Source organism: Rousettus aegyptiacus, unplaced genomic scaffold (genome assembly GCF_014176215.1).
Source record: "Rousettus aegyptiacus isolate mRouAeg1 unplaced genomic scaffold, mRouAeg1.p scaffold_m13_p_6, whole genome shotgun sequence".
Classification (NCBI taxonomy): domain Eukaryota; kingdom Metazoa; phylum Chordata; class Mammalia; order Chiroptera; family Pteropodidae; genus Rousettus; species Rousettus aegyptiacus.
In genome coordinates, this window is record NW_023416309.1 from 10,760,767 (window position 1) to 10,787,989 (window position 27,223).

A 27,223-nucleotide genomic window follows, 5' to 3' on the forward strand; every position below is an offset into this window, starting at 1 on the left:
CAATACAATGGAGACCATAAAAATCTCCAGTTACACATACCCAGGAGTGTGTGGCCATCCCGATAGCCCTCCCTCTTATCTGAAGCCCCTCCTTATGGGGGTGCACAGGTTTCCTGAGAGCCGATAGGATTTATTCCTCGTCTCTCCTGAAAGCAGCCAGTCCTGGGCCGGGGAAGGGAAAGATAAATGACTCCCAGTGGCCATGCTGTAGATTACTTAGTGCCAGTTGTCAGTTCTTTTCTTCCTGGAAAGGGTTTGAAATGAGATTGTTTTCGACAGACTGTCCATGATAAATGATTTTCTGAGTAAGAAATTGCTTTCAGTGCTGAACCTTACCAAATCACCCTGAGAAATGTTTGTTGCTGCAGGGGGTGGAGGGGGGGTGCATTGCTGTTACTGTCTCCTGCTTCAAGGGATGGAAAGGTGGGAGTCTGGGAGCTCCAGCCAGGGTGGGTCAAATAGGGTGCCTCCTGGGTGAAGACAAAGAGAGACAGGGGTCTTTGTTTCTGGACTGTGCATTTGGTCCGCTCTTTTCTGCCGTTGCTAAAAATCTTTTAGTGGTTGCTGAAAATCCAAAATATTCTAGATCTGAGAGAAGTAGGTAGGCTAAAGGGATGCATACATCTGTTAGTTCCGGGTTATTATGTTGTTTCCATGTATAACCGTTAGGAGAGAGGTGACTAATGTCAGTTATAAATAGAACAGTGATGTGTACACACAGCAGGGGCAAGAACCCTCTAGGCGATGTTCTCAACCTGTTATTAGTCCATGACCCTTCCTGAAAATTCATAAAAATAGCATGCTCTCCTTCAATACCACTTGGCATTTCAAAAGAAACAAAATACCATGTATAAAATCACAAAGGACAGATAGAGCATGCCTTTTCCAGCTGTACAGAGCCCTCTTCCTCCTCGAGATTCTGGGAGAGTAGGGCCCTCCTACATGACAATCACAGATCACTTGGCAACAGAGGCTCCCAGGGCATTGGCAGGAAGACACCTCTAGAACTAGAATCTGGGGTCTTAGCCTGCAGCATCGTGGGGTTGTTTAGTCAGGGCCCAGATGAGATAACAGTTCTGCAAGAGGGCCCACAGCACTGTCAAGGCTGCAGATGGGACCTCAGAAGTTCCAGTTCTGAGGGGTTGTTATTCTCCTCCATTTGGGCATGTGGCTTCCATGCCTCCTTGTCTGTCTGTCAGGTTTAGTCCTTGCCTGAAGTCACAGGAAGAAGACTACAGATGCCTTTCCAATGATGCTTACCCTGTGGCACAGTGCCCAGGCCAGCCCTGTGAGTTTCCCGTGGCTGGGTACAGGAGTTTCACAAGCTTTCTGCCATATGGGTTTGGAGAGAGGCAGGGTGAAAGGTTTACTCCGAGGCCTATGCTAGGGAGGAATTAGCTTCTAGGTGAATAGGAGCAACAGCACACCTCAGAGAAATACTGAGGATACCAGTTGGCTTCTGTTGTGACACCAGAAGCAAAGCCTGTTGAGAGCTTGCTCATTTTCCTGGTTATAGTAGATCTTGTGGGGCAGGTGGAGAAAGATAGATCATGCTCCCATCCCCACCTTGTTCTTCCTGAAATGGTACCCTGTCTTCCTAATAGTTTTAGCCTCTGTTTAGATGTACAAATGGATGCACTGAGGCCTGAGGGAAAATGTGGGTGCCAAGAAACAACCAGTTAGTCAACTTTAATGTCCTTCTGTTTTGTACAACATCCATTCCCCTTTATCTGTCCTTGCTTTGCTCAGATCCTCTCTGTCTGGTATGCCCAGTGCCATTCTTCTCTCTCTCAGCATACTGTAGGAAGGACTCAATAATGCAATCATTGCCTAGTAAATCTGAATGTCAGTGGTCCAGCACTGCCTGGGACTGACATCATTCATTCACCCATCAAACATTTACAGAACCTTATTCTGCATCATGCTTCGTGCTGGGTGTTGGAGCCACAAAAAGAAACAGAAAAGTTTCCTACCCTGAAGCATCACATAGTCTCACATGGAATCTGAGTAATGATAACAATGATAGCAAAAATACATTGAATGCTTGCTATGTTCTAGTATGTTCCAGTCTATGTTCTAAGCATTTTATTTTTTTATTAACTCATCTAAGCCTTATCATAAGCCTGTGAGGTGGATGTTATCATTCTTATTTTATAGATGAGGAAACCAGGGTTCAACTCCCCAGCATCACATAGGTAATGGGCAGCACCACCAAGGTCTGTGTCCAAGGAATACCAGCTCCAGAGACACTGTGGTGGAGGTGGGTCTGGGGTAGGATGGACAATGAGGGGAAGAGTGGTTGTCACCTCAATGAGGTAAGGAAAACCAGCTTTTGGTAGTTGAAGCTTGAGTTGGGTCCTACATTTTCCCACAGCATCCTGATCTTCAGTGTAGATGGGAAGAAGCCCTACATTCCTGATCCTCTGGCCTGGCTCTAGGTGCCAGGATCACCCTACAGCCCTTTCTTGTGGTGTGAGGACCTTCTCAAAGGAGATGTGTTTACCAACGTTCTCCATTTGGATCCAGAGATTTGGGAGTTGTGTACGAAGGAAGATATGTCTATCTATGTGTGGAGCTCCATCTTCAGAACATGACTTTCCAAGTCACAGTCAAGTGGGATTGAAAGCCTTTGCAACCCATTCAGTTCCTTTCCCAGTCTGGAGTTATGAGCTATAGGCCAAGGTCATGCCTTATTGGTTAGAACAGAAATTGAGATAATAGACTCTCTATTTTGGGAACGGACACACCTAGGGCTAATTAGATCAACTGAACTCTAGGTGTGTCTGGGTCCATGGAACTGTAACACCCTTGATATTCAGCAAATATGGCTAAAACAGGACACAGGCAGAGACTGAGATTGAATGACTCATGGAAAGTACCCCTTTCTCTGTGCCTCAAGCTCAGCAGCAGGTCAGTAGCAGAGAGGCCTGCTAGGGAAATCAGTCCAGATCCTCTGTAGCCATGAGGTTCATACTGGGAGTGGCATAGTTGGCTTGCTTACAGACTTATCTGTTCTAGAACTTCTCTAATGTCAGGCGATACTCCAAGTAGTGAAGAGTGAAGACTCCCACACACTTGCTTACTGCCCCAGATCTCTGGTCTGTTGGGCTCTTTGGTTCTGCACTTCAGCAAGCACCACCAAAACTTTCCTACCTCCCTCTTCATTTTGCCCATGACCTCTGCCAAGTGACCACGCTTGTGGCCGAAACTCACCCTCCTTGAAATTGTACTATTTGAAACTGTACTGCCCAGAGAAAGGATGCTGTTAAGGGACCGCCCACAAAACTGAGGAAAGAAAGGAGGCACAACAACCAAGTAGAATCAGGAGAGAGGGCAGAACACCCACATTGGAGAAAATGGACTTATGGCCCAGTGAGCTTCATTGCCCTGCAGTGGCTCTTAGAGCCTTTGGCCTGATGTTCGTGCCTTCTGGGTTTCCTGCCACCATGTCCAATTAAGATGGTATCCGAAAAGGCCACCACTGCTCTGTGGTTCTCATTTTCAGTTCATCCTGGACACATTTATCTTGTACTTTCTTTTGAACTTGTGTTGGGGACAGATGGCTTCTGTAGCTGGAGAGAGAGTCTGATAATAAGGGCTTAAAAGATGACAATACAGTAGGGCAGGAATCACCTGAGCAGTCCCAAGATGAGCAAATGTCTGGGTCAATGTCATCTGAAAAACCAACACATTCCCTATTACAATATGGTCTGATGAGGAAAACTGACCACTAAGTCTTCCAATTTATAGTTCATTACAGCCAAATAAAAATGGCATAATTATTTAAATGCAGTTTAACCCTGCATTAGCACACCCTACAATCCAATTCATAATGTAAAATCAGAGAATGGTAATCAGCTCCAATCTCTAACCCAGTCTCATCTATTTAGGCTAAAGTGTGTTTGTTTGTTTGCTTGTTTGTTTGTTTGCTTTTCGGGGGGTGGGGCAAGGCAACTTTGCCTTAGGAAGCAGAAGTGCAGAGTGTGGGGTCCTCTTGTCCCCAGTGTTTTCTAGGCCCTATCTCCCTGGAATCTGGAATCTGGCCAATAAAACAAGAGCTGACTAATCAGGATGTTTCTGGAATCATTGCTGCAGTCCTAGAAGCCCCAGCAGCCAAAAGACTTAAAATCATCCTATTGGTGTTCACCTTGGAGCAGCCTACTGGCCCAGGTAGGACCAGGCAGCTACTGGGATGGAGAAGATGTAGATTTTGCAGTAGGATCCCCGTGGCTGGCCATACAGGCTCCTTCAGGTCATTTTAGCACCTTTTCACTGATGCAAGTTCATGTGTTACATGATTGAAATATTTAGACCTCTCTTATATTACATTGAAGGAAGGGTGCAGTGGGTAAAGTAGGTGGGGAAGCAGAGGGTTACAGGTCTATATAAATTCATATTGGGCATTTCACTCTGAAATCCATGAAAAGAGTTATAATCTAAAAAGAGTGCTCCTAACTATTTTCCTGGGACTTAGAACCTGATTATCTTGGTAGAACAGTGACCTTCATCTGTAACAAAGCCTGAGCTGCACTCCCAAAAATGGAAGAGCAAGTTCACTGTTAACTAGCCTCGATCTACCTTTTTCTCTCTCCTGTAGAGAGGATTTTCATTTTGCCCCCTTCATGCTTTTATGTATTATTTTGTTTAATCACCCAGTAATCCCGTGATTAAGTTGTTATGATGATCATTATTTTACAGATGAGGAAATGGATGCTCAGGAAAGTTAAACATTCATATAGCTTGTAGGTGACAAAGCTGGGATTTGAATATGAGTTTATCTGGCTTCAAAGTCTGAGCTTTCCTACTCTGTGTCATAAATGGCCTTGTGATGCAGTGTTTTGGTAGGTATGGAGTGGTTCATTAATGCCCAGTGCTCTTTTTGAGAGGGCGGCGGGAGATGTAGACCTGCTTAAGAATTTTATGAAAACTGTGGACCTCTGGTTGGCAGCAGTCAGGAAACACTCAACCCCACAATTCTGAACATAATTTCTGGGAGTACCTTGGGCCCTTGACCTCATCCATGGATTATTTAGGCTGAGGGTAGTCCCAGGAGCCCAGGTTAAGCTAATTACGGTCTTGGGAAGATTCATTAAAAGTAAAAGATTCATTAAAATTTTTTTTTTTAAAGAAAAAGATTGGGTGATTGAAAGAACATTTTCAGAAACTTCTTTTTGGCTCTTCGGGAATAAAGAGCAGGGATGAGGAGAGAGGAGGATGGAGAGGAAGTGAGTGAAACGCAGAGGAAGCAGGATGGAAGGTATTAAGGAATTATCCAGCAAGCAGTAAAAGCAATTTGCATTGTAAATAATTAAGGTTGTTCAGACCCTATGGACTTGGCTGAAGCACCATTCACAAGCACTTTCTTTTCCAGTTAAAATTAATTGGAGTGTTGGTTTATTTATCTTTTCCCTTGGTGAACCCAATGACTCATCCTGATTTGTAAACCTCCACCTATCCACTCTCTATTAAGTTCAGTGAGGGTGAGCGATTGAAGATTTTATGGTGTTCCCCAGGGCCATTGTTTGTAGAACCCAGATGCTGGTGGCTGGGTCAGTTACTGCTAGAGACTTCTCAGAGTCCCAGAATCTCTAGTTTTAATGGAAAGAGAAAACAGGTAGCCTCATGAGTTTGGATGTCGTTTATGTCTTCAGGCAGACTTTTTAGCAGAAACTAAACTATATAGCTAAGCAGATAAGGAGGATGAGACCCCAGAGATTGGGATTTTTTAGACATCAAAACAAGGTAGAGTTTCCAGCCCACCAGGAAAGATACCTGATATAAGCTCCTGTTCCTTGCGTTTAGAGAGGACCCCTTGAGACTACTGTTAGAGTGACTCTTTTATATGCACCAGAATGACCCAGAATCCCTTCATATGGCTTAATTCCTCTGCTAAAGTTTTTAATCTCCTACAATCAGAAATAAATAAGACAAGGAAAAAATTTCCAGCCTAGCTCTAAGGAAAGCAGAGCATTCATCCCAGACCCTGTTGGCCAGTGTTTGGAGATGCTGCAGAGGAGACATGACTCCACAGTGATCAGGCAACTTCAGAGCTCATGGCTACTCCTGCAGCTGTAGATTCTGACCACACGGAATAGACTCTTGGCAATAGCCCTGACGAGTGGTGTGACCTTGACAAGTCAGCCTAGAGGTTAAAACACATCTTGATGTCAAACTGCCTGAGTTTGAATTCCGTCTAGTTACTTGAATTTGGGCACATTACTCGACCACCTCTCTGTGACCCAGTTTCTTCTTCTATAATATGAAGATAACATAAATCATCATAACATAAATAAGGATGTTATGAGGATTGATTGAGTCAATATATGAAAGTGCTTGGAATAGTGCTTGACATGTTAAAAGGGTTAAAACAGTACCTTTAAGGAATTTTAGTTATTATTACTTAAACTCTCTGAGTTTCAGTTTCTCCACTTGTAGAGATAATGGGATTGATAATGGGATTGTCGTGAGGATGATGATGTGCTGGGCAGAGCACTCATGTTGCATCAGTGTTTGGCAGCGATGGGTTATAACTTTAATGACAAGAGACAGACCAGGGAGTATCTTGAATTAAGAGACAAGGGTGCTGAGAAACCTTGTAGTGGGTCAGAGTGCTTAAAATATTGATCTTACCTCCCAGGTCCTATTTCACATCAGTTGATGCCAAAACTTATAAAGCCAGGGTGGCATACCCCTGGGCCCCCAAAATGGCAGGGATACCTGGGAATGGGATTTGCCCCTCCCTCTACCATCCCTAAATTTGAGTACGGTGAGCCCACATGCCTGTACCCCTTGTGTATTAAGTTGCTCATGCCAGCTCACTAGTAGTAATAGTGCTTGAGAGAAAGAAATATATTGGGGTTCTTCTTAGAATGACTTCAAGATTGCATTATGCTGATGGAAAGCAGAAAAATAAATCAATGCTCCTCTGTAGGCCCTGTGGCCTCAAAGGGTAAAATTACTTTATTAAGTATGTCTGTGAAGCAGTGGCTATAGAGGCGTGACTCCAGTGCTGATTCTGGCAATAGCAGTGATACAAAGTAATGATGTAATCAAATGAAGAACCCCAACAGGCACTTCGGGAGCAGAGACTGAAAGATTTGAAGAAAATGCATTTAAAGAATTTGGACATGTTACTCGACCACCTCTCCGTGAAAAAGGAAAAAGAAACAGTCTGATAAATGTTGAAATCTGACCCACAGTGGAGAAAGGACCTTCTTAAGATTATGGATATATGCAGGCTATTGGTGGGATTGGGTGAAGCTGAACTGCCTCTCGCTGAAGTGGTTGAATCACGTGTGCAGCTGAGCTCCGAAGGGCCTTCTTCTGGGGTTAAAGTAAAATGCCTGCAAGAGTCAACCCGGACATAATGCAGTATGGAATAGTGGGGCCTGTGGAGACATGTCTACAGGGGACACCTCCTCAACTCTGGTAAATTATTCCCCAGTGGGACAGATCTTTCAGATCTGCCATTTAGTCAAGTGATTCTGGAAATCTGCTTGTTGTCATTTTTAATGTAACACTTTAACTTTGAAAAACTGTGTGGGCGGCCATTTTGTGACCTTTGACTATAGAAGACCAGGGAGCTAGTATATGCAAGGAGGCCATAGGGGTCAGCTGGGAATGGGGTGCTGGACTCCTTTACCTTTGGCCACCCTCTCTGCTGTCAAGAGAGAAGGGCTCACAGCTTTTTGGGACCCGAGGGAGATACACTCCTCCTCTGAGCTCCCCAGTCTCCACTCCCCACCTCCAGTGGTGGTCCTGGAATTCATTTCCAGGGCCTACGTTTCCTCATCCTCTTCCAGGAAGCATCCTGTCAGCCCTCCCAGTGTTTTGAGATATACAGTTGACCCTTGAGCAACATAGATGTGAACTGCCTGGGTCTACTTATATTTAGATTTTTTTCAATAAATACTATAAACATGATTTCTTTTATGATTTTCTTAATAACACTTTATTTTCTATAGCTTACTGTATTGTAAGAATACAGAATAAAATGCATATGACATACACGATACGTGTTAATCGACTGCTTATGTTATTGGTAAGGGTTTTGGTCAACAGTGGACTGTTAGTAGTTAAATTTTTGAGGAATCAAAGCTGTGGATTTTTGACTGTGCATGGGTCAGCATCTCTAACCCTCATGTCGTTCAAGGGTCAACTGTATATTTAAAACATTAAGGAAATGACTTTTAAATAGGGTAGAAAGGCACATTTTAAGTCTTTTAATAATCTTTTGGTCTCATGATGTTCTTGCCCACCAAGGGTCTCAGAATGTTATGGAATGTTTATGTATAGGTAGGCACCACCTGAAAAGAAAAAGAAAAATAAGAAAACCAAATTTAAAACAGAGGCTTGGAATTAACTATTCTCAGCATAAATGAATTTTTCTCATTATAAATTTTCCATCGCAAAGTTTCATCACAGTGTTCTTGTTGAATTCACAATAGGGTTTAGTTTATAAATCAATTTGATCTACATATAATTTTCAACAAAACATCTGCAGCATAAATTGAGGTGCACCTGCACTTCATCTCACTTTTTTTCTTGTTTTGTTTTTCATTTTCTATTTTGTTCTGTCTGTGTCATCTTTAAATATCTCTTCATCTTCATTCTTAAAGCTCTTGGAGACTTCATAGCAAATTTGCATATCGAAAGTAGGGAACTCAATGGGAGCCAGAAACACTCTTGATGTTTTTGGATTATAGTTCCCACTGCTTTAGTATATACACATTGATGTTAGGAGTAGGTGACCAAAGAAAGAAAAAAATAAAGAATGAGTGATGGGGTCGATCTGGCATCTACAACTCAATGCTTAATACAGGAAAAAATAGAGTACATTAAAAAAATAAAACAGCAACGAAGGCCTCTGCTCAGAAGGTTTATTCAGTTGAGCTTGAGACTTAGAGACGTGGTTTAGAAGCCTGGCTCTGCTACTTACTAACTATAGACTTTTCTGTAGCCTGTTTCCTTTTCTGTAAAATGGCAGCATGATGTTTATCTTGAAAGATATTTGTGAGAATTCAATGAATGAGTAATTCAAAGTCAAAGTCATATGCAAAACTAATGTCCAGCTAATAGTACTCATTTTGATAAATGTTCATTTTTTTTTCTTATGAATGAATCCATGGTTAATGAATTCCCTCTAAAGAAGTAATTCATATTTAGAAGACTTTCTGGAACTGATGCCTAGAATTAAAGAAAGCTACCATATTTCATTAATTTTAAGATACACTTTTTCATACTTTAACATCTTTAAAACCAAGAGATGTCTTTATAATTAATAACTTCTTAAGAACATAATTGGCTGATTTTTTTCTTCTTAGTGGTACATGAAATAATGGTCCATCTTCTTACTGATGGTAACTTAAGATTTAATGAAATTGAGCATATTTTTAAAGGTGAACATATAATTATACATTACATATGTAATATATAACCTACTCCTTTTTCCTCTTTCCTCTTATTAACAACTTTTGACATATATTTCATATGACTTAAAATTTACCTATTTAAATGGTTCAGTGGTTTTCAGTATAGTCATAGAGTTATATAACCTTCAGCACGATCTAATTCTAGAACATCTTTGACACTTCAGAAAGAATCCCTGTGTCCACTGTTAGTCACTTCCTAAAAACCTGTATACAAATGTTCACAGAACCATTATTTGTAATGGACAAAAAGTGGAATTAAACTAAATGTCTATCAACTGATGAATGGAGAAACAAAATTTAGGAAATCTACACAATGCTTATTTGGATGAGATACTAATGCATGCTACAAAATGGTTAGACCTTGAAAATGTGATGCTAAGTGAAAGAATCTAGTCAGAAAGGCATGTGTTATGAGATTTCATTTATGTGAAATGTCCAGAATATTTTCATTTCTCTTGAGTATATACCTAAGAATAGAATACTAGTCATATGGTGTTGTGGTTAGCTTGGGCTACCATAACAAAATACCATAGACTGGAGGCTGGAAGTCCAAGGTCAAGGTGCCATCATGGTGAGTTTCTAGCAAGAGCTCTCTTCTTGTCTTGCAGACAGCCACCTTCTCCCTTTGTTCATACATGGCAGAGAGAGAACGTGAATGAGTAACAGAGTGAGAGGGCATGAGAATGAGAGATTAAGAGAGAGGGAGGGAGCTAGCCCCATCCTCATGACCTCAGCTAAACCTAATTATCTCTGAAATGTCCATCTCCAAATACCATCACATTGGAGTTTAGGGCTTCGCTGTATAAATTTGGGAGAGAAACAATTTAGTCCTTAGCATGTGACATCTCTATGTTTAATTTTTTGAAGAACTTTTAGCTTCTTATTAGTTCTGCTCTGGCCCCAGCTTTTATAGTGACCCTTATGAGTTTACTATGAGGTACATACTCTTCAGCTTATAGATGCCAACACCATGGCCATTCGTGTATCATTCAGTGGAAACTTAATTACCTGATCTCTGTTGGATGTTATAAACCCAGTAAACATAATCAAGGATCATTTGTAATCTAGTGGGGAAGACAGGTGGGAAAAAAGCAATAATAAAACATGTAAATATAAAACTTAATTGCAATCTGTAATCATGCTCTGGAGATAAAAGAGGAGACCAATCAAAAAGAAGATCGGAGTGGCTCGACTTGGTGGGGAAGTTAAAGGAGAGACAGACATTTTGGACAGAACTCACTGGTGGATTGGATGTGGAGTGAACCAGAGGAGGAATCAAAGGTTGTTCTAAGTGTTTGGCTTGAATAACAGGTCGATGGTGATGCCATTTACTGAGAAGGGAAGGGCTGCATTGGGGGTGGGGTAAATCGTTTGGGGAGAAATTAGGACTTCTGTTAAGTTTGAGAAGTCCGTGAAACGTGGAAGGGGAGATGTCAAGTAGAAAGTTAGATATAAGAGTCCAGAAGTTGGAAGAGTGTCTATGCTGGAGTTAAAATTTCAGGAAATAATGCAGAGGATTTTAAACTCAGGGGAATGGATGAGATAATCTAAGGGAAAGAGGAGAAAGTGACCCAACATTTAGAGGCTGTGTAGAGTAGGAGCACCCTGGTTGAGAAACTGAAAAAGATCAGAACCTGGGAGGGGTTGGGATGGCAGGAGCCTGGGGAAAGGAGAGTTTTGAGGAAGAGGAAGTGGTCTACTGCCAAATGCTGCTGAGGCATCTGAGAAGATAAAGGCCCAGAGTCATCTGTAGAGTTTGCTACAAGGGTGTTTGTTTGTTGTGTTTTTGACAAGTGCTGACAGTGAGTAGTAGGAAGGGGGCCAGGGTAGGGCTGACTGAGTGATGGAGCTCCTTTGGAAATTTGGCTGTCAGTAAAGACAATGTGAGTCAAGTGTCTGAGTGGGATGTGGGATCAAGGAATGTTTTGTTTTGAACAATGGAAGATAGCTGAGTAAGTTTATATCTTGGTGCCAGCACTCCAGTAGTGGGGGAGAGATGGCTAGAGCAGCACAGAAAGAACAAAGCCAAAAGAACATCTGGCCATGGAGGGCATGGCCTTTTGTAGGAGAAGAGAAACTTGTCCCACTGAACGAGGCAAGAGGAGGGGACCGGATGTGTGAGTGCAGGTTTGGAGGGCTGCTGGTAGGAAAAAAAGTGAAACTTGATCTAATTTCATATACTATTTTTAATGATATTATGAAAGGAGGCCATCGGCTAAGTATGATGGTGCGGAAAAGGTCATGGGAGGTTAGAGGAGAAAAGAGAAACTATAAAATAGTGGCCTTGGGAAATTGGGAAGCAAACCAATTCAGAAAAATAGCAGTTTGCTAGTCGGTATTGTCAATTTGCAGTGTGAGATCATCAGTTTAAAGTGAAACCAGTCATTTCAGTTGTATGGTTTTATCCTGGGATTTTCAGGTGCTCAGAGGTCTGTGTAGAGCAAAGGAAAAGTTAAGTCCCTTGTGGGGAGGACTTTTGTTAAGGATGGAGGCTGGCTGTATAGGTTTGATGATAATGCAGGACTGTGGAAATTAGGCTAGACAAGGAAGATCATGAGGCAGGGCAGGGAGCAAATGGCTGGTTGGGGTTCGGGGGCAGGTTGGGGATTTGGAGGTTTTTCTGAGGTTGAAAATGATGCCAGTGTGGCACTCCTGAGCAGGCAAGCCCAAGGGGTAAGAGTTCATGGTTGAAGAATGCAGTGTTTGGGGTCTAGATTTCAGATGTGTTGCACTTGCTATTGATGACCATGTCCAGAGCTTGCATGGAAGTAGGTGGATGGTGTGCAGTAAAGGGTAAGGTCAAGGACGAAAGAACAGAATTCCTAGTAGTTCAACTATGTCATAATTATCAATATGACAGGAAGTAGAGTGGATGGAGAAAACTGTGAGGCAGAAGCTGTTCTCAGTCATAATCATTAGGCCTTCTTGTAATTGTGTTTGTGATGTGGAGATATTTGCTAACCTGTTTTGTGCCCTGATTACAATTTTAAATTTAAAATGGACATGTAGGAATACAAGTTTCAGAAATTCAAGTTCATTCCTTGTAGATTCTACTTCATGTTTTAAAGATGGTTATTTTGGTGACCTGGTCCTTGGACCTGTGGATGCTTCTGCCTTCACGAGTCCCTTCTTCAAGCCTATTCTGCCACTGCCTTCCATTTGCACAGAACATAGGTATCAAGAGTTAGATTAATAAGGTAAAGATGAATAGGAAGTTCAAGTGTAGATACAGTGAGCTACTTTTCAGCTCTCCAACCTTAGCTGCATTCCATGCATGGAGCACTAGAACTGTTTTCGCTCTTTGAAGGGTACCCTGTGAATTATACCACATCATAATTGTATCATTGCACGTCATAACAATGGGACTTCAACAGTTATTATTGTACATTCTAATTATGTGATTACTCAGTCTTTCACCAATTATGTAATTAGATTTAATTACACCAATTGCACAAATAAACGATAGTCAACTACAAATTACTTAAAATAAAATCCAGAACTGTGCATGTGTCGGCAGTTGCCCCGAAAACAAGAATAGACAACAAGAGAAGGAAGACAGCTTATGAAACCAGTGAGCAAGTAAAAGGAATGATGTTATCTGGACAGATCTGTAAGGGTCATGGCGGGAATCACCTCCTCTAAAAGTTTCTTGTCATTTTTTTCTCCCACAAAGTGTGGTGGTAAGAATTGTGGATGTTGAAGTCATGAATGCTCTTATTTCCTTAAAGAAAAGAGGAGAGAGCAAGAGTGAAGAAAAAACAAGAGAGACTGATGGGAGGGAGGGAGGGAGGGAAGGAAAGGAAGGACAGAGGGAGTGAGAAGAGGGGAGGGAAGAGAAGGAAGGGAGAGGGAGGGGAGAGGAAAAATATAAGAAGTTTGACATTCAGTAATTAAAAATAATACAGTATGATTTAACATGGAGTGCAGAATTAGTGCTAAGGTAATGCAAAAGTATTATTTGAACCTCAACCTTACCTAACCCGTGCAGTATTTCTGACTTTTTCTTTCCTTCACCCTCGATTTTGGTTCCCAAAACTCCTTTTGTTATCTGAAGCTAGAACTTTAGGACCAGGAGTCTATTATGTTCTTTTCAAGATTAAATTTATGAGACCAAAAATTAATAGGAGAGAAACTTAGTATTTGGAACACAGAGTAAATGTAGCACTCTTCATTTTTCATTTGAATTGTCTGGGGTTACTAGATGGTTTTGAACCGCGGTGCAAAACTTGAAAACTTGGGGCTATACCACAGGTGACTATTTGTTTCTATGGAGACATCTCAGAGGGGTGGTCTTGTCCAAAAGTAGGTTTCCTCTGGCTCAAGTCTCCGAGCTGGAAGAGAAAACTGTGGTCTAAAACAACAACAACAACAACAACAAAAGAAAACTGCACTAGTCAGTTTTCTCGGCTTCTGTGCCTGCAAGAAGGACTACCCTGGTTTCTAGAGGGGAGAGGCAGAGTGCTTTGTGGAGGTGGGAACGTGCACGCATCTGGAGAGTGTGGGCCCGCTGCATTTGTACTCTCACAAAGAGATATAATTGGTAGGTGCCATTTAGGCATATATATACTTAGGGAAAATTACCCGCTGGGCATGGCCGAGTGCTGCATAACCACTGAGCTCCAGGATTGCTCAGCATCTGCCCTGGGCTCTTAAAGTGGCTGACAGAATGAGAATTACTTCAAAAGTACACATAATGGCTGGTGTGTTACTTAACACTGCTATAAAAATACGTCTTGATGCTATTGAGGGTCAGGTTGGGGGTGCAGTGTACTTGGTTAGCTCTTGCCTGTACGTTAAAAATGAACAAATTGCATAGCTACAGTAATACGAATGAGGGGGGAAATGTGCTTTTAAATCTAAAGCAAAGGTGTGTTAGTGCAGTCTCTTCTAATGTGTGTTTGTTTACGAAAGCCCTTGATATGGACAGTGGAAGCTAAGGAACCTTGATCAAGGCTTACTCATCTGTCCTTTCATTTCTCCAAAGCGCAAGGATTTTCAGTTTTTGCTCTGCTATGATGAGCATTCATTCCTGCATGGTGGTTTAATGCCTGTTGAGCTCAACCTGCAGCTTTGGAAAGTGGCACCTAGGAGAGGGTAGTACAGTTATGTTGGAAATTTTGGCAAGCGAATCCAATAAAATTGGAACTGCGAGAGGGGAGTCGAGCTGGAACGTTGCAGCTCAAGGATCTGTTTCCTCTTCTCCCAAAAGCCACCAGATCAAATAAGGTTAAACTGATGCTCATCAGCAAGTTCGTAACAGTGTAGCATTTTGCTTTTCTTGTCAGAAGCTAGAAATGTGTAAAATGGAAGATGTGCCGATACTAAAGCAGCCAAAGCTATTTCCTAAATGAGAGCAAAAGAAGCATAAGCAGTTTACACAAACAAGTCTACTCACCGAGCTGTTATAATCAGCATTCCAGATTCCCAGCTCAGAGCTGGTTGTTCCTGGTTTGCTCTTAAACAGAAATGCCAATGCAAAGATTAAAGTGGAATGTACTGGTACATGAAGAGAAGGGCAGGAGCCAGCATCAGAGTCTTATAGAGACACTTCCCTCATTAAACATCTATGGTATGTGTGCAGTTCTGGCTAGAACAGGCTCAAGAAGAAAGGTTCTACGAAACGTATCACGTAAGTCTAGAAAGTACTACACAACTTGAACAGACATCAGCAAAGAAGGGAGGGTGGCTGCCACATGACTAGTCACCAGGTACCAGCCATTCATCAGCCAATATTTACCAGATGTGCATGAGGTCAGGCACTGACTTAGCTAGCTGTCTTTAAGGGTTTCTGACTTTAGTTCCAGTTTGTTCTCTCTAGGCCTATAAGCCCTTGCCATATTTGTTGAGAACTTACTATGTGCAAAGATAAGCCTTTTACAAACTCATTAGTCAACTCAGTAGCACTACTGTGATTTTCTCCATTTAATTAATGAAAAATGAGAGCCCAGAAAGGTTAAATAACTTGCTTGAGGTTGCTAATTAGGACCAGAATTTGAGTTTCTGATCTGAATCCAGAGTCTTTTTTTCTTAGCTTCAAAATTATATGCCCTGTTATATGTCAATATCTAGGAAACCCTAGACAATTCCATCATTGTAAGCATAGTTTAAGTGTGGAGATTTGTATTGGTGGGCTCAAATTTATTTAGGCACAGTCCTTTATTAATGTATGTAATAAGAAGTGCTTTGGATTAACATGGGACAGGCTGTCAGTTTCTTCTTCATATAACCTAGAAAGGTAATTGACAAAGTAATGTTCTACTTTGCTTTCAAGTGAGATTGGAAGTATGTAGTTAAATGTAAGTTAAAAATTAGACATTAAACATCTTTGCAGGTGCATATGTTATAGAATATTAAATTCTCAAGGAACTCCTTATGTTGGGTAGAAGAGAAGACAATCCTTTGGTATGGGCACAAAGTCATATATACATAGGAACTGAGGTAGGAGTAACCTCATGCTAATAATCAAGGTTTGGCAAAGGAAGCACTAGCAAACTATTATTCACTATAGACTTAATCTTAGCGAGATTGAGCTTGAAATTTAGTCCTCCTTTCCTCCCTTTCCCCCACCCCTGCCCCCATCTTCCTTTTATTTCTTCCTTTGGGCTTCTATTTATTTGTTTATTCATTTAGCAAAGTTTATTGAGTACCTACCATGCTCCAGGCACTTTTAGGCTCTCATGAAGCAGTGAACAAAGCACATAAGTTTTCTGCTTTCATGGATTTTGTGTTACAGTGGAAATGGACAAAACTTGTGGATTTGGAGGAACAGAAAGAAGGTGAGTGTGGTCTGAGCTTAGTGCAAAAGGGGGAGTGATGTATAGAGTAGTAAACATATATGACAGTGAAAGAGGACTGGTCTACAGTGAGACCTACCCAAGAGCAGCTGGAAGCTGGTTCGTGGCTTTACATTTAACACCTGGTAACAGTTAATGATCCCTTTCTAGGTGCCAGTGACTGTCTAAGTGCTTGTCATATTTTAACTCATTAAAACTTTACAACTCCACTCAATGAAATTGAAAACATCTCTACTAAGTTGAAAAACAATGACTTCAATGTCATGTTGATAATTGTAAAAAGTCTTATTGATTTAATAGTAAATTAGGACACTGTGGCATTAAACTACTTTTTTGTTTGTTTCAAACAGATGATACTGATTGCCTTAGCACTAATAGATAATTTTTAACTGAGGAAAAGTGTTTTATATTTAATGTGATTGTTTTTAAGTTTTATATTCAAGTGTTCTCTCTCATGTTGAAACTGGGTCTTTTGAAAATGGATCCAACGAATGGCTTTATTTTGCTTTGTTTGTGCTATGATATGTTTATAGTTTCATCTGAGCAAAAGTTGAATTTTGATTCGTACAATTTTGTCACTATTCATAATAAACAAGTATTATTACATCTTTGCTTCTCTATTAGTTCACACATAACTATAGATGGCCTTTTTGGAATTGCTTACACAAGCATGGTGTTTCAGAATTTAGTGACAGGTTTAAAAATTTTTACAATTTCATACAATTAAAAAAAATAATCCTGATCTTTCATCCATTTAATATTCAGGCAGTGATGACTAGAAGGAGCTGTCCATTAAAATATATGCTGATTTGAGAGGACAAATTAAAGGGAAAGTTACTATTAAATGACTTAAATACTTGGTTCAGAGTTGACTCTTCCTGAATATTCATTTTTGAGGCTTTAGGTCAGGAGATTTTATTTTTTGCACAATTAAAATATTTTTATTTGTTTCTATTAGAAGAGCCTTCTCAAAGAGATATAAAATGGTTGACATGTTTATTGTAAAATCTTCGACATTATAAGGATTCATCTTTACTTCATTTTAGCTCAGACTTTACTTCTAATATAATTGTCTAGGACAAGCATTTAATAGTAGATAGAGTGGATGGCCACCCTTGGGTGATTTGTGTGTGCTGCAAAGACCCCCGATATTCTAAAACATCTCTCCTTCTAACTTGCAATTTACCTAAAATTTTACAATTATAAGTCCATTCTTGAAGTCGTTTTGATCATTTTAAAAAATCTAGGTGTTTCTTGTTATCATCTTATTTCTAAATCAGGTATCAATTATTGGCTCCTTAGTATGGCAAGCACTGAGCCCTGGGAAGGCAAAGAGACAGGCTGAAAAAACAAGCTAAAGGTTAACTTAGTTCAGGACCAGCTTTATGTCAAGTGGGGCAGTCATTATAGCATTATTGAACACAGCTTGTTTCCTGACCGCAGCTTTCCTGAGATTACTGTGAGTTAATTCTGGAAGATTCCATGTCACATTAATGACTTATATTTATTGACAGTTGATTTTGTCTTGAGATATTGTCTATGAGAATTTGCATAGTGGATAGATGACATCTCTGCTGAAATTAGTATTCTTCTGAGAAAGGGGGTAAGATAGTTAATATTGATTGGTATTCCCAGCCTATCTTATACTATTTTTGTACCTTTTGGAATTGAACACAATGCTACACATGTAATAGGTGCCAAATAAATAGTTTTAAAAAAATTAGTATATGTATACACACACACATACACACATTTGAGGCTCATATCACCCCAAATATTAGCCTGACATCTGGCTTAGGTATAACCAAGCAGGAAAATAATTGATTATTTTATTATAACTTTATTTTGAAATAGTTTAAGATTCACAAGAAGTTGCAAAAATAATGCAAAGTTTATGTGTACCCTCCATCAGTGATAGCACTGTATGTTACATAGCCATGGTATATTGACAAAACCAGGAAATTGACATTGGCACAATACTGTACTCAGGCATTTTGGGGTTTTGCCAGTTTTTAGAGTCACTTCTTTTTGGTTTAGGTTGAGGACATTTTATCACATACAGATTTGTGTTTTTTCCTCCCAATCAGAATATAGAACTTTTCTATCAGCACAAAGAAACTTCCTTGTAAGAAATTAAAATTTTAAGAGAAATAAACAAGTTGAAAAATAGACACCAAAATTTTTTATAAGGTCACAGTAATGAATTTTAAAATGGTTTTAAGTTCAAGATAACTTTGATTGAGGTTTAAAAGCAACTAAAAAAAACAATTTTTATTCACTTGATTACCTGTAAATACAGTATGTGTGGGTTTTAAAAAATCACCTGTTTTCTTCTTTTTTAGAATTTGTAAATAAAAGTAGCGTCGAATTTTGGCCGAGTCTATCGATCAAAATGTGAACTTGCTATCTACTGAAAAGTTTATGTCATGCTATCTGCAGTCACACACAGACGCATGCATGTGAAGGTTCACACAGTCATTACTATTTCTAGGTAGGCATCTGCTAGGAGCAGGTGAACCTACTTACTGAGCTTCTGGGAGTCAAGACATTGGGAGACATGGGCGGGAGGTCTCAGCTGCTGCCATTTCCCAGTTGGTTTCCATCCGACAAGTACCAGGAGAGTAACCTGGGGAAGGTGAAGAGATCCTAATGCTACTTTATATTGTTACCTCTTTGGAGTTCTGAGTCTATGTTTGTTCACCTACTGGGGAAGCAGTAAGGATAAAACTGCTTTTGTTGAGTGTTCATCTTTTTACCCAGTTGGGAGAGAAAGGGAGAGGCATTAGGTAGCTGAGAATAATTTACGCTCTTCCCAGGCAAGACAGACTTACCCCTTCTTCCATTCTTCAGAGATAACAGCCACCTGGATTGGATATTTTCTTTTTAACTTTAGTTAAGGCCTGTTATACTCTCCTTTGAAATGAGGCCCTGCGCCAGTGGCTGCCCCAAAAGGATGCCTTCCTGCTGAGCCTGACCATATCCTTGAGTGTCTGCTAATAGCACAGTAGTTGTCACTTTAGGGAACATCAGTCAGCGTTCCTACTGTGAGTTCAGTTTATCATGTATTCTTTGCAAGTCTGAGTGCAGAGGGATCATTTCCTCCCACGTCAGCATTTGTACTCTTGTTCTAGCTTCATGGAAATGCCAAATTCGAATGGACTTGGAACAAATGAAAGTCCACCAAATAAGCATGATCACTTGGTCACAGCAGTATGTAAACAAAATTTTCCTGTTTCTGCTTCATCAGCTAAGGGTACAGAGTTCTTACCACACTTGTACTTGAAAGGTGAGCTAAGTGAACATCAAACATACTTGGTCACTTTTAAAGAGAAAGCATATAAAAAATGGCATTTTCTCTCTTGCTGTCTTGACTCCAACCAAAAGAAAGCCACAGCCCCCAGAATTCATATTCTCAGGCAACCCTTGGAGATCCGAGGATATCTAAACCCCTAAAGCACAGGACTCTATGAGAGAAAACCAGCTCATCATGCTCATAGAAGCATATGTGTACATAGGATTTGATGAACAGTTGAAAGGTGGTTGAGTATGAGGGCTTGATGGCATTGCTGAGTTCTTTAGGAAATGAGCAGAGAAAGTGGATGCAGAGAAGGTATCAGCTATTACTTTTCTAAATGACTGTGTGTTCACATGTAACTTGTTTATGATTGTTGCCATGTGTCTAGTATGTACTGGTGCCCTCCATTCGAGGAACTGAAATTTGTTCATTGTATGTAGATTCTAACTATAATTTAGAGACTGCTCTCCCAATAACATAGAAAACAGCATCTTAATAGGATGGGTCCTTTTAGATGATGAAGAGACACCTACTTCATGACAAAAAGACTGTAATAGACATGGAGGGCCACCATAGGAGAGAAAACTATGTGGTTGAGGTACCTACTTCAGTGATATTGAGTCCTCTCCCTAAAAAAGCCCTGGCAGCATCCTGCCCTGAAGGGGAATTTTCCACAATATTAGGATACTTTAAATGTGTTGTAACAACAGTCTTCATCTTGGTATTTGCATAGGTGACTTTTCTTCTTTGCAATTTAATTTGACTAATTGACCTCTTTGCCTCCACATTCTCCTGCTTCCAGTTTCTTCTCTATATCTTCACCAGAGTTAACTTCCAACAAAGGCAAAGATAATAGCATCATTCTCCTGCATATAAACTTGTATTATTCCTTGTTTCCTGTAAGATAAAGACTAGACATGCTGCCGAGTCACATAGATGCTCCGCAGCCTCCTGTCTGACTCCATTTCTTGCCAATCCTCCAGTATACTTAGGCTCCAGTCGTGTGGCGCCTCCCTCCACTCCCAGATGCACTGTGTTCTCTTGTGCCTCCAAGTTTCTGCCCACGCTTATCCCTCTGCTTCAATACCTTATCCTGCCTTCTCTCTCTGATATTCGAAACCTACCCCAAAAGTTAGACAGAGCCCATCTTCTGCTTCCAGAGCCCTTTATTTCTTACCTGTATTTGGGTACTAATGATCACAATAGCTAAAAGTGACATAGCATTTACCATGTGCCAACCACGAACAAAACAGTTAATGTTTACTAACTCGTTTATGCCTCTCAACAACTTGAAGAGGTAGGTATTATTTAAATTATATACATGAGGAGGCTGAGGTACAGAGAGATTCAAGAACATGCCTAAGGTCATACAGGGTAGTTAGTAGAATTTTAAAACAAGGCATTCTTGCATTATGTTTTCAGAAATTAAAATCTGAGAAGGCTCTTCTACTAAATGATAAATACTCAAGAGCAGGAACCACATTTGATTGAATTTTATGTCCCTAAAACTAGTATAGTGCCTGTTGCAGAAGAAGAATCTCAGAGATATTTGTTGAATGAATGTACAGACTATTTTCATTCAAAACTGTAATCATTTTGAAACATGTCATTCAACTTAAGCCTTTAACTTTTTAGTCAATAAGAGGGAATAAATTGTGGTCAATCGGAAACAGCTGTCTCTTGAAGAGTGAGGAAGGTGATGCTGGGAGGAATCCTTGTTTCAGTTCTACCTGCATTCATCCATATGACCAGTGGTACAAGGTTTCTGGTGGATGGAGGGTTGAGATCATGCCCTGCTCATTCATACTGGGCCTGAGTTCCCTCTCAAAACCGTAATTGCACGTATAGGGGATGAGAAGGCTGAGCTCCAGGAAAACTTTAAGAGGAATACCTGCTTTCTTCACTATTTCCAGTCACAACCAAGGAGGGAGACGTTGTGAGTTAGGGCTAGACCATACCATCCTTTGAGTTATGTTCAATGTGACAGAGAGCTTAAGCGGGAAATGGGGAGGGAAAAAGAAAACAGCTATTATGTTAAGTGGTCAGTTCACAGGAAAGCAGTTATTAGTTATCCCTTGTGGCCTTGATGGCAGAGGGTGGCTTGATGGGCCCCTGCTAAATGAGTAATATTCCTTTATATTTTTTTTGTTGTTGTCGATCATTTGATTTTGATAAAAACACCTGCGGGGATTCTCACCTGTAACTAAGGTTCCGTGAAATGGTCAAGGCACATGTGGTGAACTCACTGTTGATCTGCCATGCATGCTGAGATGAAGAAAGAGGGCCTTCTTTGGAATGTGTTTAAATTCAGGGTCATAGGTAGCTTTCGGGGGTTGTAGCTGCAGAGATACCTACCCTCGCACCACCCCAAGCTTCTGTGATCAGTGGGTTTCTTCAACGCCATGTTATGCCTCAGGGGTCACCATGAGCTCTGTAACCAAAGTGTTAAGGATGATGGCACTTAACTGTCTCTTATTTATCTGACCAGCTCAGCTCTGCTTCTGTAACGAACTAACCACAGGAAATCATGGTGTGTATCTTTATGTAACTGATGCCTTGCTTCTCCTGAATTTTCAAAATACCTTAAAAATTGTGGTTGTTGTTAAAGACTCTAATGAGGTTAATTGATGAAGCAACATACATTATAAAAAGATATGCGTGTGAAAAGATGGCCAGTGAAACCATCTCATCAGAGTAATAGCCAATTCTGTCCTCACTTTCCCTCCTCTGTCTCTCCCCTCCTCATCCCTAAGCTGCCTCTCATGTGTAATGCTAGTGCTCTGTACAGTGTTCTGTTTATAGTGGTTTGAACATTTTTCTGCCTGTGTCTTTCATTGCTGAAGTAACTCACCTCTCTCATATCGACTCTTACCCAGGAGCCGCTCTGCAGACTCTTTGATGTAGGTCTTTTCTGCATGGCAGCTAAGGCCAAGCTGTGATTTTCATTGCATGATGCAACTTCACCCTTTTGGTTTTTGCCTCCAGGTTAACCAAAGCCTTTTCCTGCACTGCCCATGCATGTGGTGTGCTTTTCCCCAGGGCCCGCCCGGACTTGAATGTAGTGAGCACTGGGCGCATGCGTGGAATTGACAGCGCGCATTCCAACACACCAAAGCACTGACATTTAGGGTGTGGGCCCCCACCTTGCTGTCCGACCAGAAAGGCCACTCTGTCCCTTGAAAACTCAAGACTAGAATGTTGGAAAAGAGAAATAAATCTCCTGTTTTTAGGCATGTCTGGTCAAAGGCCAGTGACAAGGAATTTGGAAGCAAGGGTCAGTTTTCCAAGTAACAGCTTAACTGGTGATTTGTCCTACAAATTCCCAGCTCTGCACGGATGTGCCCAAAGTGACCAGTGTCATGATACCTTTTCACATCTTTCCGATCAGTGTTACCTAGCTTGATTTTGCTTAGATCTAATAAATGTTTAAATGTTTATATTAAAAAAAAAAAACCTCTTAAGCTAAATGTCTTGGAAATACAATCAATGGTCTTTGTCTTAGTTTATTGTGTAAACAGGAGTGCCACTAATTCAACTTTAAAAGATATAAAATGGTAGTACTATAAAGAAATACCATATTCATTGAAGCATGTTGGCATTGCGTTCAGCATTATTGATTAGGAATTGTGATCATTTTCTCTCATTGAAATATAGTGTTGCCTTAGGGCTGTCTAATGACTTTTTAAAAACTGTTTTTTCCTTTTTTAACATGTGATTTTGTCTCCTCCTTTATTCTCATAATGGACTTCTGTAAACATTACTGTCAGGATCTGTTTTCTTACTGGATTTTTAAAATTTCATGGAAATAGGTGCTTTACATTTTAGACAGAGCTTGGCTGTAAATTGAGAAAGATGAAAGTGGGCAGTACCAAGCTCTGATGATCCTAGGATAGTAATAATAGTTCATAGAGAATTCCTGGTGGTACTAGCTTACCAGAGCCCCTTAGATTAAAACTATGGACTAAGCAGTCATAATGACACAAAATTGAATGTTTTGTATCTCGTTTTTATTTTTCCTTATGAATCGTGATTTCCTTATATCAGGGGGATCTAAGAGATTGGAGCCCTTTTCATGCTTCCCTTTCCCCCTATTCTATTAAGCATATCCTATTTATCCTATAGGAGCAGACATTGCTTAGAGTTTCATGGCATGTTCTTTCGGTAAACGCTATAAAGGTATTTGAATGGAAGCATTTCCCTTTTTGAGGGAAACTTCGGTGGAATTATAGTGCAGACCTGTGCGGAGCAGATGACCCTGACCAGCATGTTAAAGTGCTCTCACTCTTTAACAGCTTTCAACTGGGGGTTGAGAAAACAACTGATCCTCTTTTGTGAGGTTCTTCAGTAAAGAGACCCATTTCTCCTTCTCAGAAAAGCACAGTGCTTCCAGATAAAATGAAAAGATTTCTGAAACTGAGCATAGAGTAGGGACAAGTGGATCCATTCATGGAGACAAAGGAGAAAATCATAAGAAATCAGCTTCCTAGGGACTTCCCGGGTCCCTCACGGAGATGTTTTTACAGCGATGGGGAAAACAGCTGTAGAGAAAATCAAAGACAGGACAATAGAATTAAAAAGGGCAACTGCAGGAGGAAGCCAGGGAAAAAAATTTCACCCCAGTGAGCATGTAATTCATGATATTTCCTTCTAAATTTGTATTCAAAGCCAAGTGACACCACTGGTATGGTGGAAAGAGCTCTTATGACTGAGGCATGTGCTGGGCAATTTTAATAAATAAGTGATTTCCATTGCTAACCAAAGCAAGTGGGAACAACAACAATAACAACAACCACAACAACAATAACAAAATGAAGGAAAAGTAGTGTTCCAGGAGATAAGAAAGTTAAAAGTGTATACTTGAAGATATGATTGTATAATCATAGGATTTAACAAGTCCTCACTATTTTCCTTGTTAATGATGACAATTTGTTTCTAAAGGTAGCTTGTCACATCTGATTTTTGGTGGGGATGTTGGCCTCCACTGCCCAGGTTGTTTTATGGCATTCCCAAGGAGTAACTCCTGCTTTGTACTCAGCGGACTCATGACTTCCAATCAGCAGCATCCTCGGACTCTCCTTTTTGGCTGTGAGGCTGCTGGGCTCTAAACAAAATTCCTAAATAGGAATACATACAAAACTTCCATGCCTCGGCTGTCAGCCAGACAGAGCTAAGACAGCTATTTTATTCCCTTGTGTAATAAAGGTATAATTGTTTTCTATACCAGATATCAGAAAGATTTGTACCAGGTCTTTATCTGTGTCTTTTTAAAAATGAAACAAAACAAAACAAACAGATAAAAACCTCAGGATGTCAGAAACAAAGTTATCATAATTATCTTTTTGCATCACTCATATTCATATGTAATTTTTAATAAATGGCAGTGTCCCTGTGGTGAGTGTGTTTTGGGACAGTGTTCTGTTTAAAATGAAGCAGCAGATAAATGAAATATCTGTTTCTTCACATAATTATTTTTTTCTAAATGCTCTTTATCTACCTAAAATCATTACCAGGTATGTCTTTAAGTGTCGCCACTGTTTGTGGGTGTAGCCCTTTGAATGCTACTACTGAGGGGATTGTACATTATTCTATGTGGGTTCAGATGTGATTGGGAGAGAGCAAGGTTGAAACTATATTAGGTCTCCTAATCTGCCAGTTTGGGACCCAGGATAGACTGGGCCTGGCTGTGGCATCAGTAGTTTTGGCTTCCCACTCTAAGTCCTTGCAGGTAGACCCATAGCAAGGAGGCATTGCCAAGGTCAGGCTGTCAAAGTGCATCAAGATAATGTAAAAGTCGGGAAGGAGAATAGGGATGAAGCATAGGGCATAAGCTAAGCAGGAGACTAATGAGTGATCAGGGAATGCCCAGAGAAGTCCAAGACAAATATTTGGAGAAGAAGGCTCAGACAAAAGAATTTTGAAGTCTACACCTAATAACGGCCCAAAGAGGTCCCACAGTGATTTGAACCTGTTATGCTGTGAGAATCACAACTCACTTGCTCAACTTTTCCCTGATTGGCCAGCCTTTGTAAATAGAGGGCTCATGCTTTTATGCTTTTCCTTAGGAGCCTCTGCCATTCCCTGTGCAATTAGGAGAGCTTCTTCCGTGTGGAGGGTTGAGGCCAAAGTGCCTTGAAACTGTGCCCCAGGCTGCTTCCTCGTGATTGCTCTCTTGTTAAAAAACGAAGACACGAGACATTTGCTCCTCAGTGTTTAAGAGTTGACTATTGGTTATTACTGGTTAACATGATTGTTTATGGGCCTTCTAACCCATGTATGACAACATTTAATATCCAGAAAAAGGCACTGGAGGCAGAAGGTAGCAGTAGGAAGGGTCCTTTATTCTTGCTCTTGCAGTTCTAAGTTTTTTTAGGCATGAGAGGAGTATGACTCCACGGGTCAGAGGTATTGCCCTCCATACCAGGCATTGTGTCTGGGTTCCTTGTTCTCCATTCAGACCTCGGACTTCTTCTCTTCCCTCTACTTTCCCCCATTTCTAATCACCTCACTCAGGCTGTCCTATTTTGTAAATAGTCCCATAGTGAGGTTGGGGTTGGGTAAAGAGTATCTGTTTGTGCTGGAGGGCTGTGGAGGTGTACACATGTAACACCCCATGCCTGTACATGGCATTTGCCCCTGCTCTTGAAGAACTCTTGGTCTGTTTTATAGTGTTTGCGCTTGAGTGTATATGCATTAAGTACTGTTTGAACCATCTACTCCATTGTGTCTTTAGGAAACATGAATTTACTAAAAAAATAGCTAGTGTCAGTGAAGGTAAGGGAACGAGAGCATGACAATCAGTCACGACTCCTTAGATAATGCAGTGCAAACGAAAGCAGCACTCATTCGCTATATTTTGTGTGATAGCTTAACTCTGATTTATTACAGAAAAGTTGCTGGCAAATATGAACACTAATTCTACTCTGGTAACAACTGTGATCGGAATAATTGCAGTTTGTAAACAAGCTAGAGAAAACAGGCATTAGTGGCTAGCTGTCTTGGACATCATTCCAAGAGTCCAACGGTGAAGAAATATGCAGTCTTGTGGACGTAGAATTGGAAGAGATATTTAGAAGACGTATGACTGGTTCTTCCCCCTGCCTGCCCTCCAGATTCATGCTAAGCCAGCCAGGCAAATGAAACTCTCTCCTCTGCTAAAGACCTGGGAAAAGGAGAATATACAACCTCATGTGGCTGTTTGTTAAAGTGACTCATGCCTTTCTCTGTCAGGAAATTTTGGTTAATTATTTAGTACTTATGAGGCTGTGTGGCTGCTTTCATGGAAGTATAAATTTCCCAGTGTTTCTTCTTTAATATTACCTAAAGTCAATGCTCTAATAAATAGAATCGCACCAAATGTTAGCTCACTACCCATCCTATTGGGCATTTGAATTATATTACAACACCTGAAAAAGAGGTGATAAAGCAAATACAAATGGAAAAATAAAATGTGAAATAATAGATTCTGTTATATTTTGTTCATTTGGATGATTGCCTTTCTTGACATCTTTTTCTACAATTGTTATCACTATTATTATTACCTTAGTTTTTAAAATAGCTATCGCTTGTTCAGTGCTTAGTCTTTACACATTATCCACTTTCATCCTAACAATAGCCTTTGAGGTTTGTATTATTATCTCCAGTTTACAGATGAGAAAGCCAAGATTTCTAGAGGTCAAATTATTTGCCCATGATTATACAACTAG

The 27,223-nt window shown here is 40.5% G+C and overlaps 1 protein-coding gene across 32 annotated transcripts in view; it reads left to right on the top strand.

The window, feature by feature from the left end:
- Positions 1 to 27,223, top strand: part of KCNMA1 (potassium calcium-activated channel subfamily M alpha 1) — a 683,907-nt gene that overhangs the window by 360,434 nt on the left and 296,250 nt on the right. The window contains exon 4 of one of the 32 annotated variants that reach the window (XM_036222527.1): positions 22,397 to 22,925. The exons of the other annotated variants lie outside the window; for them this stretch is intronic. Coding sequence (XP_036078420.1) covers positions 22,397 to 22,424 — 28 coding nt within the window. The 3' untranslated portion in view covers positions 22,425 to 22,925. Of the gene's footprint in view, positions 1 to 22,396; positions 22,926 to 27,223 lie in introns of those variants that run through there. 32 annotated transcript variants of the gene reach the window in all.